This window comes from Carcharodon carcharias, chromosome 3 (assembly GCF_017639515.1).
Source record: "Carcharodon carcharias isolate sCarCar2 chromosome 3, sCarCar2.pri, whole genome shotgun sequence".
NCBI lineage: Eukaryota > Metazoa > Chordata > Chondrichthyes > Lamniformes > Lamnidae > Carcharodon > Carcharodon carcharias.
The window spans coordinates 120,842,906-120,865,042 of NC_054469.1; the positions used below are offsets into that span (position 1 = coordinate 120,842,906).

The window sequence follows — 22,137 nt, forward strand, 5'->3', positions numbered from 1 at the left end:
CATGGAGCATAATGTAGGAAAATGTGAACTTGTCCATTTTGGCAGGAGGAATAGAAAAGCAGCACATGATTTAAATGGAAAGAGATTGCAGAGAGACGGATTTGGGTGTTGGGTACATGAATCACAAAAAGTCAGTATGCATGTATAGCAAGTGATTAGGAAGGCAAATGGAATGTTGGCATTTATTGCAAGGGGAATGGAATATAAAAAGCAAGGAAGTTTACTGCAGCTGGGCAGGGCCTTGGTGGGACCACATCTAGAATATCATGTACAGTTTTGTTCTCCTTATTTGAAAAAGGATATAACTGCATTAAAAACACCTCAGAGAAGGTTCACTCCACTCATTACTGGGACGAAGAGCTTATCTCATGAAGAAAGATTGAACAGGTTGGTCCTACACCCAAAGGAATTTGGAAGAATGAAACATTTAAGATGTAACATGTAAGTCCCTGAAGGGACTTGAGGGTGGATACAGGGAGGATGATTCCTCTCATAGGTGAGACTAGAATTAGGGACCACAAGTTAAGAGGTTTCCCTGTTAAGGCAGAGATTAGGAGAACTTTTTCTCTCAGAGGGTTATTAGCCTGAGGAATTCTCATCCCCAGAAAGCAGTGGAAGCTGGGTCATTGAATTTATTCCAGGCTGAGTTACAGATTTTTAATAGACCAGAAAGTCAAGGGTTATGGGCGGGGGGGAGATGGAAAGTTGAATTGGGACCACAATCATATCAGCCATGATCTTATTGAATGGTGGAGCAGGTTCGAAGGATTGAATGGCCTAGCCTTGCTCCTAAGTCCTATGTTCCTATGAAAGGAATGGGTTTAAGTGAATAACTCTTTTAATGATTACAAAATTCCATGCTGTTATTATTATGGGACACCATTTCCCCCCATTGCGGGGGGGGGGGGGGGGGAGGGGGGGCACGATGTGGGAGGGCACGATGTGGGAGCAGGCACGGGTGGGCAGGTTCCCGATTGGTGACCCTGGTAGGCGGCACGCCGCCATTTAACGTGGGCAGGCCAATTAAGGCCCGCCCAGTGTGACGTCCACTCAGAAGCGCTGTGCTTTCTCTGTGCAGGCAGGCGGGGAGGGGATTCCCTGAGCCGGGAATGCGCACTTTCATACGTGCATGCAAAAGAGCGCACAGATCTCCCTGAGGCTAAGTGCCGCCTCAGGGAAATCACTGGAAGTTTAAAAAATTTGTGGAAGTATGGAAAAAAAATTCCTGACATGTCACATGAGCTGGGACATGTCGATTTCTTTAGTTTCAACATTTCATAAACATTTTAAAGCCCTCGTGAAACCTCATCCCACCCGCCTGGCCTCCTCGCCTGCCCGCCAACCTTAAGGCTCGACGGGCAGGTCCTTTAATTGGCTTAATTACTTTTTTAAAGACCTTAAGTGGCCATCGACAGTTTGGTTGGTATGATTCAGCTGCGCGCCCGCCGAACTGAAAATCTAAATGATGCGGAGTGATGTCGGGACATAAGCCTGACATCACCCTGTGTCATTTTATGCGTTGGCGAACAGGCCCCATCCCCCGCTTGCCTACCGGAAGATGCAGCCCATGAAATTTGTCAACCAGTTGCTGGAAGGACTAGTTTTAGGCATGGTGGAGCAGTTTGCCTAAGCAAATTGTTCTTTCTTCATGCCATGCCTTGAGCCACAGGTATAATGATGTACTGTTGCTGCATCATGGCGGGGAGCGGGCCAACTGGCTCCTCAGTTTGGTACAGGTTCCCTTCCAGATTGCCAGGATCAAGAATACTTCAGGCGTATCTGGCCTTTTGGCTCCAACCCACAAATACTTGGTCTGCTGCCAGCAGAGCAAAAACTTCTGTCACTTGCAGATTTGCACAGATCTCTTTGCTACAACACAACGTAAAACTTCCCTACCTCCTAAATCTTCCACTATAACTATTTGAAAAAAATATCACAAAGTGCGTAAATCATGGACTACACATGCAGCTGGAAAGTACTAAGAGATAGTGGGGCCTAAGCCTGCAGGCCATCCTCCCGTCTACAGGAGTCCCACAACCTTGGGACTGCTAAGGAGACAAGCCCCAGAACCCTTCTCAATTCTGGAAGGGATCAGTTGCCATCTCAAGTATTGTAAACTCCCTGAACACCCAGTCCTCCTGGCTAGGAATGACCTCAATCCCATCATTGAGGACTCCTCATCCTTAAGTATAGAACTGTATAAGTGCGTATACAATACTTCGCACATACCTGACATTATTGTGAACCCTATATTACAGCATGCAATTTCTATAAAACCATGGCCTGAGAAAGTGTGGACACTTTTCATTTGAGTTAAGTAAAACTGAAGAAAATAGATTGACCAAAGAAAGACAGATGCGACTTGTTAAAAAGGATCTGTTTCTTCTGAATTCTTCTTGTTAAATAGCTAAATGTTAATTTTTGAGAATATATCCCAGTTGTTCACTGAAAGAAACAGAGGAAAATGCTTCTTATTGTTGATATTATTAGACTGCCATACAGCAAACTTTTTTGAGTAACTGGAGCACTGCCTGAGTTACATACACATGATATAGAACCATAGAAAAATTACAGCACAGAAGGAGGCCATTCGGCCTATCTTGTCCATACCAGCCCGAGGACACCCAAGAGCCCTTTCTAATCCCACCTTCCTGCACACGGCCCATAACCCTGCAGCTAACAGCACTTAAGGTGCAGGTCCAGGTACCTTTTAAAAGATATGTTATGATACAGCATGCCACAGCTCACCAAATTAAACATGCTCCTCTGTCCCTGCCACCCACGACTCAAAACCTGCCTCAAATCCATTTTGATTCTTCCCCCAGCTTTCATCCATAACCCCAGATCCACTTTGCGGTGGATCTGTAGTTCCACATGATGTACCATTTCCACTTAAAAGAAAAGAAAAGCAAGAATGAGAGAGCAGAAAACCACAGGGAGATAACTAAAAAAATCAATTAAAAAAAAAACAGAAAAGCTAAAGTGAGAGCAGCAACAGAACAAGCAGGAAAGACATTGGTAAGGAAAATAATGCTCTGTGACAACACCATGGGAGATTAGAAATAAAAACTGAAAGTGCTGAAAATACTCAGTAGCTTTGGCAGCATCTATGGAGAGAGAAACAGAGTTAACATTTCAAGTCGAATATGAATATTCTTCATTCTGAAGAAGTTTTTATTCCAGATTTCCAGCATACACAGTATTTTGCTTTTATATTACCATGGAGATTAGCTAGTCTTAAAATTAGTGCTGGAATTTTCCAGCCCCTCACGCCTGCAGGATCTTCTGGTCTACTGGTGCCGCCGGTGTGAATGGAGATTTCAATGGCTCACCGGTCCCGGGAAACCAGGCACCGGGAGCTGGGAGGGGCTGTAAAATTCTAGTCTACAACAGTTATTTGGTTTATTTATTGTAGAAACTAAAAAAATTAGATCAGAATTTATTTTATTGACATTAAACTAAATAGAATACAAAGATTAATATACCTCAACTGTACACTGGGCCCATTCACTATATTGCCATCGATAGCAAGGTTTGATTAGGCAAGGTTTGGACTGTTCCAGTTGCATTATGCATGGTCTCCCATCTCCCTGGAATGGCTGAATCAATATTCTCTTGCGGGTCATTACCCCTAAATAAAGAAGGTGCAGATGTCACATTTACTTAGCTATAAGAAATTGTTTTGATCCTCCCTCATACTTCATAAAAATTAGAGTTAAAAGGAAACAGTAAAATCGAACCATGCATGAGGGGGCAATTCTGTTAAAGAAAATCAGAAAGAATGCTTTTCTACATAAATGATGATCTGAACAAAGATCACATTTTCAGATGTGTGTTTCACAGCTGTTCCTCAGCTTCATTTTTGGCTAAAAGAAGAACTTTTCACTCTTATAGAATGGATATTTGGGAATAAATGTAAAAGGTCACATACTAGTCATTTCAGCTTTTGAACTGTGAGAGCAATGCTTGACAAATTATAATCATAGACTGATCCCCTAAAATAGATTAGGGCCATATAATCATTTCAGAATATTTTTCAGCTACTAATTTATACGATACATATCAAATCTGTTTACACAAACACACACACACTTTACATATATAAATGCATTGAAAACTCCTGTGTCAGTCTTAGCCTATGGTAAAATCCTTTTTTACATTTCTAAGTGGTTCTGTGATAGGCCTTAACTAATTTAAAATATCTATCACATACCAGTAGCTGTATAACTCCACTACTGAAACCATAACAAAAACAGATAATGCTGGAAAAACTCAGCAGGTCTAACAGCATCTGTGGAGAGAAAAAAAGAGTTAACGGTTCCAGTCCATATGACTCTTCTTTAGAGCACAGTCTGGCTCTGAGAGTCAGCACTACAAAGACACAGCAGAAGCACTGGAAACTTTTAACCTTTATAGTACGTCCTCACTTAAAATAGTGGTGGTATTCCTAAAAATCATAAATTTAAGTGAAACAACTTTAAGTGAATCATAGGTTCCCATAGGAGTCAATGTTAATGCCAGATTTATGTTCCTTCAGACATTTCGTGCTCAGAAAAAAAAAATGTACAAGTTGAAATGTTGTACCATACAGGTGCAGCACTTTGCATTCCGAGCTGAAATAGCTTGCAAAATAAAATGCATCACTAAATATGAAGAAATACAATATACAATACAAATTGTTCAAAAATATTACAGTACTCATCTCAGTAAAGTACTTTTAGATTGACAAGGCTCCATCTAGTGGCAAAAAGTGGTTGATGCAGGTAGCAGCTGAAGTCCCAAAACTACATGCACTGAGTAACTTTTGCCACTGGATGGAACCCAGCACTTGAGCGTGAATTCTGAAGTGAAGTTAGAAGTGAAGCCAGTAGGGGAGCCAGAAGTCAGGTGTCACTAAAGGAAATGCCTGAGGACCAAGGTAAGAACAGAAGCTGGGAGGCAATGCCAGGAGTCGGTAAGGATGGGAAACAAGGCTGGGAGTTGTAAGGCCGAAAATTGGCAAGGCCGGGAGCCAACAAGGCCAGGAGAGGGGGGATTTAAAAGCACAACTTTCTGACTTAGTCGAGAGTGGTACTCACTTAGCCACAGCTGCCACTTGGCACTGGGGCATCCTGAGGTTGTGAAAGGTGATATATAAATGCAAGCAGGTTTGAGTGTTTGTGACAGAGAGGCTACAAGTCCAGGAGAGGGATTGACTGTGAGGGCAGATGTACTGCGGGAAAAATCTTGTGAACAGACAGGCCACAGAAGAGGCAGCCTATGGCACAGACTTTAAAGTGAAACTGACAACGTTAAACCGATATATTGACACTACTTTATTAACGACATTAAAGTGAAACAACAGTAACTAAGTTAACGTTAAGTGGAGACTTACTGTATTAGGATGAAATATAACAATCTTGTGCTCTGAAATAAAGTTTAATCTGAATAGAGCTGGGAAAATTGAGTCACAACTCTCCACCTCTACTTGAAAGTAATGAAATTCAGCCACTGCATGCATTCAACCCATCTTCTCAGAGCAGCCACTGCTGCTTGGCTGCTTATAATGCATACGCACATATATATAATAAATTGCATTAATATTTGTATGTACCTGCAAGACCACATGACCGAGAACAAGCAGACCAGGACGACCAGTCAGAGAACTGACAATTCACTGGACACTCCACAGCACACGATGAGTTCATCTGCCATGATTTCTCCAAACCCAGCTGTCAACAGAAGTAAAGAGCACTTTCAAGCACGAATCGTGAAAAAAGACATCTCTACAGTTATGCCATTTTTTACTTCAGTTCTCTTCATGTTTTTCAAAGCAGAGCTTAGTGGTTCTGCATCTGCTAAATGATCACCTAGTCACAGTGCATATCGGAATATTTGCCAAATTGGAACACACGTGTAGAGAGAGCCCGCCAATTTTCGTTCCATTAATTTAGATGGGGTAAAGTTAAGCAGATTCCTTGACAGGCCTGTATTCCCACCTGACTGATTTTATGCAAATTACTGTGCCCAGATGACATGTTGTGCCTGGGCACACTATCTCCCCCTACATCTCCATCTTACAATATGCAATGTGCTTTCCTTACAAGCAATCAACTCACGTTGAGATGCATGTGTCTGGCCTGTTTATTAAACACTGTTTTTAAAGCAACCTTCCATCTGCCAAGGTTATTCCTGCTACTAGCTCACATAAAACATTAAATCACATTTTACTACAACAAGTTTACAATGCAAGTAAAAGGTTGTCCAACCTTCAGAGGTGATTCTTCTAATCTATTATTAACTTCTACATTCTGAAAACTTTCTCTAAACAATTTGTCGATGTAAGGGCAAAGTAATTTGTACCATCAATGTGGAACTTTGTAGACAAATCATGTTGGAATTTTCAGAGCAAGGGTCAGTATGCCCTGCAGGATTTTTCAATATTAGTTTCATTTAATATTAAGTTCAAATTTGTAAAATTTACTTTGTAGAGTTAGGAGAGGGGAGGTAAGGTATAATTTACTGCTGTATTAAGGGCCAGGAATTTGGTGGCTAGATCATTTCCAAGTCCCGACCCCATATCGAATCTGTGACATGATGCGATTTTTAAAGGCAATTGGCCTAAAGGCGAGTTTGGTGCCCAAATGGTGGTGCCAGGAGTGGCCTGGAATTGGGCCTTCATGATGGAAGCTTATTCTAAAAAGCTAATGGCAGCCATTACTGGGCTTGTTGTTGCCTGGAAGAAAGGAAACGACAGGAGAGCAGTAGACAGCAGCCTCACAGTCCACACAAGTGTCCAAACCCTTGGGTACACAAGCTGCCCTGCTCAAGCGATAGCAATTTTGTAACACTGTATGAGCACCTCAGTGTTACTATTCCTTTTCTATACAAGATTTTTCATCAGCAGCTACATTAGTAATGGCTCCTTGTTGTGCTTCCGACAGCCATGCACTAACATTTCCCAGACTGTTTGCTCTTCCCTTTGGGCAGAATTTTTCAGTCGGCGAGTGGGGGTCAAGCCCAACACGCTGACACAAAATGATGCGCGATGACGTCGGTTGTGTGTCCTAACGTCACTGCACGCCATCGCGATATTTCGTTCAGTGGGCACACGCCACAGTCAACTGCGCACCCGCGAAAATGTAAATGGCCTATTAAGGCCATTAACAAAGTAATTATTGTGATTGTTACTGCTGCCCATCCAATCCTAAGGTTGGCTGGCAGACAAAAAGACCAAGCAGCCTTCATGTTTTTTAGAAAGCCTCATCCACGAGCGAATGAATAAAAAAGTTTTCATAATTATAAAACATGTCCCATCTCATGTGACAGTCACATGAGGGGTCATGTTTAAATAAATTTTTAAAACTTTCATTTACTTTTTTAAACATCGATTCAATCTCCCTGAGGGAGATTGAAGTGCTCTTTTGCGTGCATGCACATGAAAGAGCGCTGGCCCCAACTCTAACTTCTCCCCTCGTCCACACAGGTAGCGCTGAGTGCTACCGACCACAGTACATGCTGGGTGGGCCTTAATTGGCCCACCCACATAAGATGGCGGCACGGAACCGATCGTGGGCGGTGATCGGCTTCGCATCCACCCCCGCCCGCTCCCACTGAGTCCACCCGCCATGTGAAAAATTCTGCCCTTTATGAACACGGAAAATTTGATTTGATCCCTCTCCAACCTGTTAACAAGCTCATCAACTAGCTTAACAGCCATTTAATTGGAGACAAATAGATTACTACCTCTACCGTGCCCCCACCCTCCTTTCAAAATTACAACAAGTCCCCAAAGCATTAGAAGACTGTAGTTATCAGAGTGCACCTGTACCTGACCTTGCCCCCATGGGCAATTGAAAATCCTGCCCATGAGGTCTAGGATTCTGGAGGGAATCAACCACAGATTTTACAAAGAAAGTTTTGAACCTCCCTTTCTAAACTGAGCATTAATTTGTATAAGTTAATGGATATATTGGATTAGGCTGACAAGTGGCAGATGTCTTTTAGCACAAGATGATGATAGTGGGAAAAGGATTAAGCAAAGGAATATAAATAAACAGTGGTAGGCTGCTGAATATTACTCATAAACAATATCTAGGACACTGGTGAATAGCTTGTTAAAACCTTCAGTGCAGTATGTGACACCAGTGAGGAAGTCAAAGTAAGTCTCAAAAAGTTTTAAGATGCACAGTTAGAGGAAATGAGTGCAAGTCCCAGGAGGTATAGTGAACCTATACAGAGCATTGGTTTGGCCTCACCATCAGTACTATGAACAATTTTAATTATCATACTAGATCTTGACTTTGAAGAAGATACAGAGGAGGACCAGTAAGTTGACATGGGAGTGTAGGCTTACAATCTATTAAGTGAGACTACAAATCTCAAAAGTGGAGAAAAGAATCTTCAAAGGAGGCCTCTCTACCTTTCCCTCATTCTTTAAGAAACTCTTTGAAACTTATGACCAAGCTTTTGGTCACCTGTCCTAATATCTCTTTATGTGGCTCATGGTCAAATTTTGTTCGGAAACCCTCCTGTGAAGCATCTTGTTTTCACTACGTTATAAGGTGCTCAATAAATATTTGTTGTTGTTAACTGTGATGTAACAATAAAGCAGAATTGTGGTGATGCCTAAAGGTAAGACTTTAGGCTTGATTTTCACACAGTCATAAGGAGGCATTTCAAAATGGTGGATGAGACCCGACTCTGGGATTCCTGTTCCCATCCCTGGCACTCCAATTTTCAGTGGTGCAGGGTAGGTTTGCGGGTGATGACCCTACATCCTGCACTCCTGACCTGGCTGGCTCCATTTTGGGGGTAGGCATCTCCTCGCCCTCCACAATTTTCGCAGAGTCGGCCAGCTTCTTCATGACTTGTGGTTGATGCCCCCTCCTTGCCAACTCCTGCTACCCCCACCCATTCCCAATCGCCCCCAGAGTCTCAATGCCAACTTATGGCACTTCCATGTCCATTCGCCCAGAATATACTCTGTACAGGACCAATGAACCCTAAAATAACCATGGCATGTGTGGAACTGCTTAAAACCATCTTTAAAAAACATTGTTGTTGCTACAGTCCTAAAAAGTGTCAAATAACCAGACATTTAAAGTATCAATAACAGAAGCTATAATCTATTATCTTGTGCAAATAAACAGTGACCCATTGACAAAAGAGGATACAGGAAAAAATCTTTTTATAACACCATCCAACTGTCAATTAGGCACAATTTGCCTTTTTCCCAGCTTTGTCAACAGAGGTAATCCTTTTATAGGAGTTTGGGTTCTCAGCCAAGATACAGCTAGGGAGAAGGAAAAGTTTTGCTTGACTGACAACTTTGATTTTACAATATGCAATTTATTTCATAATATCATGAAAAGAGATTGACCATTTGGGACCGAGATGAGCAATAATTTTTTTTCACTCAGGAGGTTGTGAATCTTTGAATTTTTCTATCCAAGAAGGTTCTGGTTGCTCAGTCACTTGAGTATATTCAAGAATAAGTTTGATAGATTTTTGGGCACTGAAGACATCAAGAGATACAGCTGTAGGGTGGGAAAGAGGAGCTGAGGTACAAGTTCACCCAAAACCTTCTTGAATAGCGGAGTAGGCTTGAGGGGTTATGTTCTTAGCTTCTTGGGAAATGTTTAACTAAATACCAGGACACAAAAGAAGTCGAAATCATAGTAAACAAACAGGGCTAGAGGAAAGGGTAGAATATATACCAATTTTTTTTCTTTAGGCCCTTCCTTATCTCATTCATTCTGTAAAAATTCAAGTTTCAAACCAGCAAACCATCATTATGCAAATTAACCACACAAGGCTAAGTTTCTGCTTGGACACTAGCTGCACTCTGGGTGAAATTGTTTCTCAAAATTCTGCTGGTTTTGAGGAGTCAATTTCTTGCTCAAGTTTCTGCTCAAATTCATTGGCATATCATCAATCATTAAATCTTCCCGTGAAGCAGCATAATTGGGCACCATTTTAGAAGACAACTTTTAAAAAAGAATTTTTTGCAGGCCTAGGTAAGAAAAATGATATTAAACATTAGAACTAGTGGCTTTGGGACTTGCTGCAGCTAAAATATTGGAAGTCCCACATTGTAGAGCTGCCAGCCAATCAGATTGGCCACCAGCTCTCCTGTCCCCCAGGCACGGCACTGCAGTGGCCGGAAGAGGCACTGCATGGAGCTGCCTGGCACTAAGTCCCGCGGGCCAGATGATAGGTAAGGCCAGGATGGTGGTGGTGGTGGTGGTGGGGGGGGGGGGGGGGGGGGTGTTTGCGGTGGTAGGGCAGGCCTGGGGGTCGTAAGGCAGGCGCTTGAGGTCTCGGGGGATAGGCCAGATGGTGGGGAGGGCAGGAGGATGAGGGAGGTCCAGAGGTCACCAGGCCTTAAAGGGTGGGTGTCCCCAGTCAGAAGGGGGCTTCTGACGGAAGCAGCCTCCCTTCCCTTCCCACCCGAGATTGACCTTATTCTAGTTTTGTGTTCCCCCTCCCGGACTGTCATCCACCCATCAGGCTGGGTGGGAAAAGGCCCCTACATGGCCATCAAGTGGCCATTTAAGGGTCTTAATTGGTGCAAGAGTGGGCTTCCCATTCAAGGCCTTACTTGCCCAGCGTAAAATCGCTACCAAGTCGGGGCGGGTGGGAACCCAGAGGGAATCCCATCCATGAAATTTCATGCTCCCACCCCGCTGCAGAGCCTGCTGGGGGTTGTGGGGTTGCCAGGTGGTGATGGTGGTGCGCAGAGTAAAATTCTGGCCATAGTGTTTGGTGTCTTTAAAAGAGTGGCATTGTTCCTTATTTATATTGCCAAACAAGTAGGATGTATTGCAGCAGTGCAGAAAGCACTGAGCACAACCTAAGAAATGATTGTCAATTGATTCACTTCAGAAGGATGAAAAGCTGAAAAGCTGAGTGAGCCTTTGAATGTAAGATCTCTCAGCTTTGAGCCTGGCATTCAAGCAAATGAACTTTCTGGCCTTCCACCCAAGTAGAGACCTGTAAATGCTCATTAGAGAGGATAGGGATGTACATAGGTCGCTGTCAGTGCTGCACTTAATCAGGTGCTTCAGCTTTTCTTTTGTTTCTGCGTAGCTGAATGTTTGGCCTATCATCCCAGTTATAATTCTTCTTCTTTCTCTCTCCTTTTTCCCCATCCGCCTTCCCTCTTCTTTTCTTAGATGATACAGCTCAGACCTGACACTTCATGAGGGGACTCATTTATACACATGTTATGTTACTCCAGTACACAGCATGCTATGGTATTAGTTCTATACTGGAAAATACCCCTTTGAATTCTTACATGCAAGTATTTACTCTTTCCCAATGTTTCATTGTATTTTATGCCATAGAACCAAAAAATAATGTTATCAACTGCAAATTGGAAAAATAATGCACAGATATATACAGGAAGGTGGGACAGAGATGGGAGAGACATGAAGTGGCCAGGGAACCTGGAAGGATGGGGAACATGGTGGCCCTGCTGAATTTAACTTTCCTGGCCAATTATTCATTAGATTGAGAGGTAGTTGAGTGGGAAGGCCTGCACAAGGAGCCTGGAGCTGCCCATTAGAGAGGAGGGAGATACTGCAGGAATATGGGGTGGGGGGTGCTGGGGAAGAGATCACAGGTCGGCCTTGAGATCGTCGGGGGCGGTGGGGGGGTGGTGAGATCACAAGAAGGGAGGCTGATCGCAGCAGATTAGCCGAGAGGGTGCAGGTGCAGGGAGGAAGCACCACATGCAGTGCTCCAAAAAGACCATAACTGCTGTTTCCAGCTGCTTCCTCCTTCAATCAGCGTCAGGCTTCCTGAACCCTGGAAAATCCAACCCACACCTGTTAAATCTAAAAGGCTGTTAAAATCTGATACAAGGAGCCTTAAAAACATTTGGAAAAAACAGACCCGTCTCTTAAGAGCAGGTCACTCACCTTCACCGCAATCTGCTCCAGTGATACTGGAAGTGGGCATGATCATGGTGGGCTGTGGTCATGTTTCAGAGTTTTATGAATTTAACTTCATGCCCCGCTCTCCCCTGCCCCCCCCCCCCACCCCCGCCCACCCCAACTCTGCCCCTTTCCTGTTAATTTTGAAGGGTTAAAGTCCCATCTGCCAATCTGATATTTGCTTGAACTAACATGCAGCTAACCTTATTTTACTAGTCCCAGTTCCATCAGGATGTAATAATTATCACACTTTTCTTTAACTGAATGTGAAAAAAGCCACAACAAATTACAAAAAGTCACAAGAGATTGATAGGAACTAGTCTTAAGTAATATTTAATGATCTGGATATAATTGGGAAGAAAATACCTGTGTTAGCTGAGCTGATGAAGCATGGTGCTGAAAAAAGCTATTAATCCCCTCCAGGAGTAGCACTTATAACATGTGACCTACCTCTTCACAGAACCTGAGATCGACTGACTTCCCATCACTGCGAACACAGTCCAGCATTCTTGTTTTAATTCCATTACCACAGACTGCTTTATCACTCAGCTGACAAGTGCTCCAATCTATGAGATGGAAGATAATTAGCTGTTTCACAGCATGTTTAAGATAACAAGCAAAAAAAACTAAAGGATTCATTGTTAAATTGAGTCCAATTAAGCACTAATCAAAAAGCAGAATACTGCAGATGCTGGAAAGCTGAAATAAAACAGATAATGCTGGAAATACTCAGCAGGTCAGGCAGCATCTGTGGAGGGAGAAACAGTTAACAGTTCAGGTCGATGACCTTTCATCAGAGCTGGAAAAAGTTTGAAATGTAATATGTTTTGAGCAAGGACAGCGGGTGGGACAAGGATAAAAGGAAGGTCTTTGATAGGGTGAAAGACAGGAGAGATTGAATGATTGAATGTTCACCTTCCAGGGCTGTAGTATTTGGATGTTTAGGGCCAAAACAGTTAATGTGGGACTGGAGAAACATCACCACCCACATGATGATGTAAGAGAGAGAGAGACACATGACTAAGATTCGAGAATGAGAACACTCATGGCTTAGACTAAGTAACACTTGTAGGTTTGTAGATCTGTATATAGTTATGTTCATCCAATAAACCAGTTATTGTTCAGACATATCTATGTCTCTGCAACCGTTCCTTAGCCAGCCACAACCTACATACAACATGGTCTCAGAGGTGGCATCTTACAACATGGTGGCAGCTGTGCAGGACCCTGAAATATCAGAAAATTAACTTTAAAAAAAGTTTGCAAGTCTGACCAGAAAAAAGGTGCCAAAATCAAAGACTTTGGTAAGGCAATTGAAAATCTCCAAAACAACACCATAGAAGATGTGGAAGCAGAGAGAAAAATCAACCGTACAGCTTAGTAAGGGCTGCACTATAGCACGTGATGGTCTGTGAAAAATCCCATATCCAGCAGCAGAGTCAAAGAACCTAGCGACAATCGAGGAGGGGTGAGCAAACCTTGAAAACGGCACAAAATCTTCAGATTAACAGTGCAGTAAGCAGGCAACACTGGGAAAATTCTATTTTTAGCAAGCATGGGTTTCCATGCACCCCGGAATCCAGGTCTGAGATTGGCACCATTATACGTGGCAACTACGAGGCAGCAATTGAAAATAAAAGCCGGTTGCTCAAACATGATTCCTCAATGTGAGGAAAGCAGTGAACAGAGCTTCTAATGCTTAGTTTAAATATTCTGCAAGGTTTAGGAATGATTACCAAAAAGAAGTCAGCGACTGCAGAGGCTATCAGTGAAAGGCTGATCGGCGCAGTAAAATTCCATTACTGCAACAGAAGTTTCTAAAAATCCAGGCAGAACTTCTAAAAGCTTAAAACAGCTATGGATCTTAAATTCATCTTACCAGATTGATTTGGGCATATGAAAGGGCCGGATCAAACACAGAATTGGCCACTATGGAGGAAGAGATTTTTGAGATTCAGAATTGCATCTGGATTGCACAATAAATCTGAGGTTGAACAAGTTAGTACATTATTGTACTCTGTTGGAGCAATTACTGACAATGCCAAAGCAAGACAATGAAACATCAGACAAATTCAAATAAGTCTTAAACGCCTTTGATAATTATGGAGTAACAAGATATTAGAAAGAACCAAGTTTAACAAAAGAGTCCAGAAGCCATGGGCAGAAATATCCCTCCGTCAGGGGGGATGTTGTGTCGGGGTGTCCTTGAACCCGGTCGGTGCCCCAGATCAGGGCCACACTGCCAATTTTGGCAGGCGGGCGGGCCAATTATGACCCACCCAGTGTGACGCTCGCCTGGAAGTGCTGAGCGTCCCTGTGCAGGCGGAGGGGGAGAATCCCTGAGTCAGGCCCTGCACAGAGGTGCCTCAGGGAGATTTGTTTTAAAGTTTTAAACATCTAACTAAAGAAATTAAAAACTTTTAAACCATATCCCCTCGTGACAGTTCACATGAGCTGGGACATGTCAATGAATTTTTAAAAATTTTTTTACTGAATTTTCAAACACTTCATGAAACCTCATCCTGCCCGTGGTTGATGTTCCATGAAAAATGCGAAGGCTGCCTGGGCTCTTCGCCTGCCCACCAACCTTAAGGTTGGACGGGAAGCTCATTTAATTATTTCAATTAATTTTTAACAGGCTTTAACAGGCCTTTTAGAGTTCAGCGGGCACGCAGCCTACTTGGCTGCACGTCTGCTGAACTGAAAATTGAAATGATGCTTGGTGACATCGGGATTTCCGCCCGACATCACCGCGCGTCATTTTATGTGTCAGCGAGTGGGCCCCATCTCCACTTGCCGACCTGAAAATTCTACCCCATGTGAACCAGTACATGCTTTATCAATTACCTGTATCGACTGGCTGAAGGCTGTGAATATGATGTTCTTAAAACTGAGCTGATACAAGACTGCATTGTAGTCGATGTTACCAATGATGCCCTATCTGACCTACTGTAATCCAAAGACGACTTAACTTTGGAAAAGGCAATTCAATTGGTCAATTTTCCCTAAAATATCCAAAGGCCCTTTTCAGCTTGCTCGCCAACTGTAAGGTTGGATGGGCAGCAAAAAATTTCATTTACTTGGTACTTTAATGACCTTAATATGCCTTTTAATTGTCAATGGGCGCACTGCTGACTCCCGTGCGTGCCCGCCAACAGAAATATCGGGCGAGTGCACGATAACGTCATCGCGCATTATTTTACGCTCATTCGGGTTGGGCGTGCCCCTGCCTGATGAGCAAAAATTTCTGGCCATAGTCTGGAATGCGGATATTTGTGTCAATGGACATATCGCCACCTCTTCCTTGAACAGAGGCCCGAACAATCCCCATCCACCACTACTCTCCTCCGTCTGGCTGAACTTGTTCTCACGCTGAACAATTTCTCCTTAAACTCCTCTCACTTCCTACAAATAGAAGGTGTGGCTGTGGGTACCCGCATGGGCCCCAGCTATATCTGTCTCTTTATGGGGTATGTGGAACATTCCTTGTTCCAGTCCTACTCCGGTCCCCTCCCACAACTCTTTCTCTGGTACATCGATGATTACTTCAGTGCTGCTTCATGCTCTCGTCTGGACCTGGAAAAAATTATTAATTTTGCTTCCAATTTCCACCCCTCCATCATTTTCACATGGTCCATCTCTGACACTTCCCTTCCCTTCCTTGACCTCTCTGTCTCAATTTCTGGTAACAGACTGTCCACCAATATCCATTACAAGCCTATCGACTCCCACAGCTACCTCGACTACAGCTCCTCACACCCCACTTCCTGTAAGGACTCCATCCCGTTCTCTCAGTTCCTTCGCCTCCGTTGCATCTGTTCTGATGATGCCACTTTCAAAAACAGGTCCTCTGACATGTCTTCCTTAACTGAGACTTTCCACCCACAGTGGTTGACAGGGCCCTCAACCGTGTCCAGCCCATCTCCCGCGCATCCGCTCTCACACCTTCCCCTCCCTCCCAGAAACATGATAGGGTCCCCCTTGTCCTCACTTATCACCCCACCAGCCTCCACATTCAAAGGATCATGCTCCGCCATTTCCGCCAACTCCAAATACATCATCCCTTCAACCCCCCTAGCAGCATTCCGCAGGGATCATTCCCTCTGGGACACCCTGGTCCACTCCTCTATCACCCCCTACACCTCAACCCCCTCCCATGGCACCTTCCCATGCAACCGCAGAAGGTGCAACACCTGCCCCTTTATTTCCCCTCTCCTCACCGTCCAAGGGCCCAAACGCTCCTTTCAAGTGAAGCAGCATTTTACTTGCACTTCCCTCAATTTAGTCTATTGCATTCGCTGCTCCCAATGCAGTTTTCTCTACATTGGAGAGACCAAATGCAGACTGGGTGACCGCTTTGCAGAACAACTTCGGTCTCTGCAAATATTACCCAGACCTCCCTATCGCTTGCCATTTCAACACTCCACCCTGCTCTCATGCCCACATGTCTGTCCTTGGCCTGCTGCATTGTTCCAGTGAAGCTCAACGCAAACTGGAGGAACAGCACCTCATCTTCCGACAAGGCACTTTACAGCCTTACGGAATGAATATTGAGTTCAACAATTTTAGATCTTGAACTCTCTCCTCCATCCCCACCCCTTTTCTGATCCCCCCCTTTTTTCTTCTTTTTTTTCCCAATAACTTATATAGATTTTTCTTTTCCCACCTATTTCCATTATTTTAAAATGTATTTCCATCCATTGTTTTATCTCTGCCTTTTAACCTATTTTGATTCCTTCACCCCACCCAACCCCCACTAGGGCTATCTGTCCTGCTTTCTACCCTTAATTAGCACATTCATTAGATAATATCACCACCTTCAACAGCTCTTTGTCCTTTTGTCTGTGACATCTTTTGGTTATCTCCACCTATCACTGGCCCTCTATCCAGCTCTACCTGTCCCACCACCCCCCCCCCCCCAACCCCTTAAACCAGCTCATATTTCACCTCTCTTCTATTTTTACTTAGTTCTGTTGAAGAGTCATACGGACTCGAAATGTTAACTGTGTTCCTCTCCGCAGATGCTGCCAGACCTGCTGAGTTTTTCCAGGTATTTTTATTTTTGTTTTGGATTTCCAGCATACGCAGTTTTTTGCTTTTATTTCACTAAATTCAAATTGGATACAGGAGCAAGTGGAGCAGTCTTGTTGAGTAAAGAACCGTGGCTATTAACATAATGGCTGAGGCCAACTGAAACCCAGTTATGTGGTCCAGGAGGGATCAAACTACAAGCCATGGGCATGTTGTAAGCAATGCTCCAATACAATAACAAACAGAAACATTATATGTTATTTGCAGTTTGGAATTCTCTCTTCTGAGCCAAGACACCTGTGTAGACCTCAATCTCATCAAGACAGCGGAGGACATCAATCAATGGACAGTCATTGATAACACCAAATCTGTTTGTGAAGAGGGAGGTGGGTGTTACATCTCCTGAGTTTGCACAGGAAGGGAACAGTCTGTTGAGGGTGATGAGCAGCGTATCAGGGAATGAACAGTCCCTTCAGAATGCTAAAAGGGGAGGGAAGGGAAAGACGTATTTGGTGGTGGCATCATGCTAAAAGTGGTGGAAAATGATCCGTTGAATATGGAGGCTCTTGGTGTGGAAAGTGAGGACAAGGGGATCCCATCATGGTTCTGGGAGGGAAGGGAAGGAGGCTGAGAGCAGAAGTGCGGGCAATATGCCAGACATAGTTGAGGGCCTTGTCAATCACAGTAGGGGTAAATCCTTGGTCGAAGAAAAAAGGCAACATCTCGAAAGCATTGTTGTGGAAGGTTACGTCACCAGAACAGATGCGATGGAAAAGAAAGAGCTAGAAGCATGGAATGGAGACCTCACAGGATGTGAGGAAGTGTAGTTGAGGTTGTTGTGGGAGTCAGTTGGCTTATAATGAACATTAGTTGATAGCCTATTGCCAGAATTGGAAACAGAGAAGTCAAGGAAGGGGAAGGAAGATGGACCTTGTGAAACTGAGGGAAGGGTGGAAATTGGAAGCAAAGTTGATGAAATTTTCCAATTGAGGGCAGGACATGACAGAAATAGAGTCATCAATGTACCACATATCCTGCAAAAAGGCAGGTATAGCTATGACCCATGTGGGTATCCATAGCAACACCTTATATTTGGAGGGAGTGAAATAAGTTAAAGGAGAAATTGTTCAAAGAGAACAAGTTCAGCCAGGTGGAGGAGGGTGATGGTCAATTGACACTGCACTGGCTCTCTGGGAGAGCATTCTACCTAGTCTTAATCCCTTGCCTTATCCCCACAACCTTGTGCACTCTTTCTTTTCAGATAACCATCTACTTCCTTTTGAATACCTCAATGAACCTGGGCCCCCATTTAAGGAAAAAGTGGAGAGCCCTTAGACCATCCTGGGGGGGGGATGGAGGTGTAGAGAAATTGGATGTCCATGGTACAAGGAAATGGTTAGGGCCAGGAAATTAGAAACTTTTAAATTGATGGAAGGCATCAGAAGAGCTATGGATATAGGTAGGAAGAGGCTGGACAAGGGGAGAAAAACTAGAGTCAAGATAGCAAGAAATCAGTTGGGGTAGTAACAGGCTGAAATGATAGGTCTACCAGAGCAGTCCTAGGCAAAGAGGTGGAAGCGAGCTGTATGGAGTTGGGAAACTAGGAGGTGGGAAGCCGTGGCAGGAAGATCACTGGAGGAGATGAGGTCAGCAAATGTTTTGGAAACATGGCTTGACGTTCAGTGTGGGAGCCATGGTCCAGGGGAGGTAGGAAGAATGTTGGACAGTTAGCGTTCAGCCTCCACAAGGTGGAGGTCAGTTTTCCAAACAACAGCACGTTTGAGAACAATGGCAGGATTAAACCTGAGAGAACAGAGTGCAGCAATTTCAGAGGGAGAGAGGTTAGAATGAGTGAAGGGAGCTGAGAAATTGAAATGGCCGATGTTACAATGGCAGTTCTCAATGAAAGGTTCAAGAGCGGGTAAGAGGCCAGAGGGAGGGGCCCAGCTGGAAGAAGAATATTAGAGACAGATGTTGAACTGGGAGTGGGGCCTTCTGATCAAAGAAGTGGGCATGGAGGCGAAGGCAACAGAAAAAGAGCGCAATGTCATACCGCGATCAAAATTCATTAAGCTGGTGGCACAAGGGGGTCATGCTGAGTCCTTTGCTAAGGAAAGATTGTTCAGTGTCAGAGGGGAAAGGTCAGAGGACATCATGAATGCATGGCAAGTGGTGAGATTAGAAGAAGTGACAGGGTCAGAGCAAAGTGAAGGGGAGGAAAGATCTAGAGGAGCATTGGTACCCATAAGTTGTGGAAGCCTGCGACTCTTAACACCTGAAAGAAAGAGAAAACATTTAGCATTGGATGAGTCAAAGGGTGAAATTAAGCTGAAGAGCAGGACAGCTTTGAGCCAAAGTGCATTGGTGCTGCTGAAGACGGAGGTTGAAATAATGCCAAACACCGCCACTTGTACAGTTGATGAGGAAGGAAATGTGGCTGTGAAAGTAAGTTTTGAGAATAACCTGCTCAAACACAAATAGAAAGCAATGACAGTGAACAATGTAACAGAGGCAAACAGAAATCCCATTGTACTTTTTTGTGTATTTCATTCACTCTGGACTACTGGATTCACTGCTTACAATTTGGTCTACTCTACACTGGGGAGACCAAGCACAGATTAGGTGTCCACTTTGCGGGACACCTCCATTCATTCTTCAAGCATGACCCCGAGCTTCCTGTAGCCTGCCATTTTAATTCTCCACTTTCTTCCCACACTGACATCTCTGTCCTTGGCCTGCTGCACTGTTCCAGCTTGAGGGATGGCATTTCATCTTTCAATTAGACACTTTACAGCCTTCCGGATTCAACATCAATAATTTCAGACCATAATCTCTGCCTCTATTTTGTTTCCTTTTCTTTGCTTGTTACTCTTACTTTTGTTTCAGTCAGCAGCACACCTGTTGTAGGCACATCACAGAATCTTAACAGTGCAGAAGGAGGCCACTTGGCCCATCAAGTCTGCACTGGCTCTCTGGGAGAGCATTCTACCTAGTCTCACTCTCTTGCCTTATCCCCACAACCTTGTGCACTCTTTCTTTTCAGATAGCCATCTACTTCCTTTTGAATACCTCAATGAACCTGCCTCCACCAGCCTCCCAGGAAGTTCATTCCAGACTCCAGCCACCCTCTGAGTAAAAAAAATTCTCCTCACATCACTTTTACTCCTTTTGCCAATCATTTTGAATCTATGCCCTCTTGTTGTTGATGCTCCCTTGAGCAGGAACAGTTTCTTCATCCCTGGAATCATTCTTGTGAATCTCCTCTGCACTCTCTCCAATGTTTTCACACACTTCCTCAAGTATGGCGCCCAGAACTGGATGCAGTACTCCAGATGAGACCTAACTAGTGTCTTATACAAGTTCAACATGACCTCCTTATTCTTGCACTCAATGCCCCTATTAATAAATCCTAATATACTATATGTTTTATTAACTGCTCTCTCAACATGCCCCACCATCTTCAATGACATGTACATATACACCAAGGTCCCTCTGTCTGCACCTCCTTTAATTTCCACCTTTATTTTATACTGTCTCAATAATGAGAGGCTGAGTAAATTGGTTTATAGTCTCTTTTGTTTAGAAGATTGATCTTTTGTTTCTTTGTTTCTTTTCTTGCCCCATCACCATTCCCTTCGGCCCTGAAACACTAACTTTCCTGTCATTCAATCTCTCTTGTCTTTCACCCTATCTTCCTTTGGTCCTTGTCCCACCCTTGCTCAAAACCTATTGCATTTCTAACTTATTCCAATTCTGATGAATGGCCATCGACCTGAAGTGTTAACTCTGTTTCTCTCTCCACAGATACTGCCTGACTTGCTGAGTATTTCTGGGATTTTCTTTTATTATTTCCAATGAAGCAGGTCATTTTACTGTGTTGGCAGGTCTGTGGCAGAAATGCTGTAATGTAAAAGAATGCATGTCTCAGATCCTGTATACTAGTGCCTCCCCTAAGTATCCATCTCTGGAATTGCAGGCCATCAATTTTTTGATCATGAGCTGGGCTTAGCATTTATCCAACATGCACAGGTTGATATTATGGAAATTCATTTTGGCCTGTTTTTGTTTCTGACACAGATTGTACACCAGGTTGCTAGAGGCCTGAGGTTCACCCAAAATGGGCCTCGAGCCTCATCAATGCATTGTTGGTGAGCTGCAAATGCCAATTGGGTGTTGAGGCATCTCATTGGTTCCACGAGAAAGAAGTTGTTCTGGCTGCCTCCCTGGCAGCAGCTCTCAGGTAACTCCTGAGAAAGAAAACCTGGAATAAGGAATACCTGAAAGTTGGAGCACAACTTAGTTGTAAGTTGGCAATTCCCTTTCCTGTTCTCTTGCTACTTTGGTCCTGCCACTTCCCCATCTTTAAGCACAAGCACAGCAGCGGGCCATAAACATCACACCCATTGATTCTGTTCCACAGATCACTTAAAAACTAACAAAAGTGATCAAGAAACAGATTTAGGGAATCAATTTTAAACCATGGCAATTTTAACGATGTTTCAATTGCATTGTTTGTGGAAAATGTCCCACATAACTCATGATTAAGATTTTTCACCCATAAAGGTTACACAGAAAAATTTGAAAATCTTTTTAAAGATCACTGAGAAGGAAGCCACAGCTACCTGTAACATTGTACACAAAGTGAAAGCAGTTCTTGTTCAGGTTGCAGGGCTCGGTTTCTGTTTCAGGTGGACAGGGTTTCCCTTCTCCTGGCTGCCTTAATGGAACTGCCGACCGCTCTCGAACAGTACTACTGTTACAAGGCTGAAATGAAACATCAATGCATTTTTACATGATTCATGACAAGATTCATTCATACAGACAGTCTGACCATTTCCGCATTGCACATGTAAATATAAATAAAAATCGGGAGAGATGTAAATGTACAACTGATTTGCTATCGGACATTTTACATTATTGCACAAAGTCAAAATCTATCTTGAGATTTCTGTTTAATGAAGGTACTATAACAAATTATTATTGTCTTCTTAATTAAAGGTGAGGGGGGTGGATTTCAAGGGTTTTGTCAACACTATTACACATGGCTTATTTTATTACTGAAATTAATTGTACTGCATTGTTTTCACAAATTAATATAGCTTGAGGCAAAAGTAGCATCAGAGTACTTTAAAGTACTACATGCAAATTACCATGAAAACGGGTTTGTTCATGGATTAAAGGAGTCTTC

At 43.5% G+C, this 22,137-nt stretch overlaps 1 protein-coding gene across 3 annotated transcripts in view; it reads right to left on the minus strand.

Moving 5' to 3' along the window:
• The window catches only part of thsd7aa (thrombospondin, type I, domain containing 7Aa), a 537,669-nt gene that overhangs the window by 42,815 nt on the left and 472,717 nt on the right, over nt 1-22,137 (minus strand). For 2 of the 3 annotated variants that reach the window (XM_041184218.1, XM_041184217.1), the window contains exons 18-21: nt 21,572-21,713; nt 12,369-12,484; nt 5,594-5,711; nt 3,486-3,631 (exon numbers count right to left, since the gene is read on the minus strand). In XM_041184218.1, the coding sequence (XP_041040152.1) occupies nt 3,486-3,631; nt 5,594-5,711; nt 12,369-12,484; nt 21,572-21,713 (522 nt within the window). Of the gene's footprint in view, nt 1-2,767; nt 2,892-3,485; nt 3,632-5,593; nt 5,712-12,368; nt 12,485-21,571; nt 21,714-22,137 lie in introns of those variants that run through there. The other variant, XM_041184219.1, reaches the window with a different exon arrangement.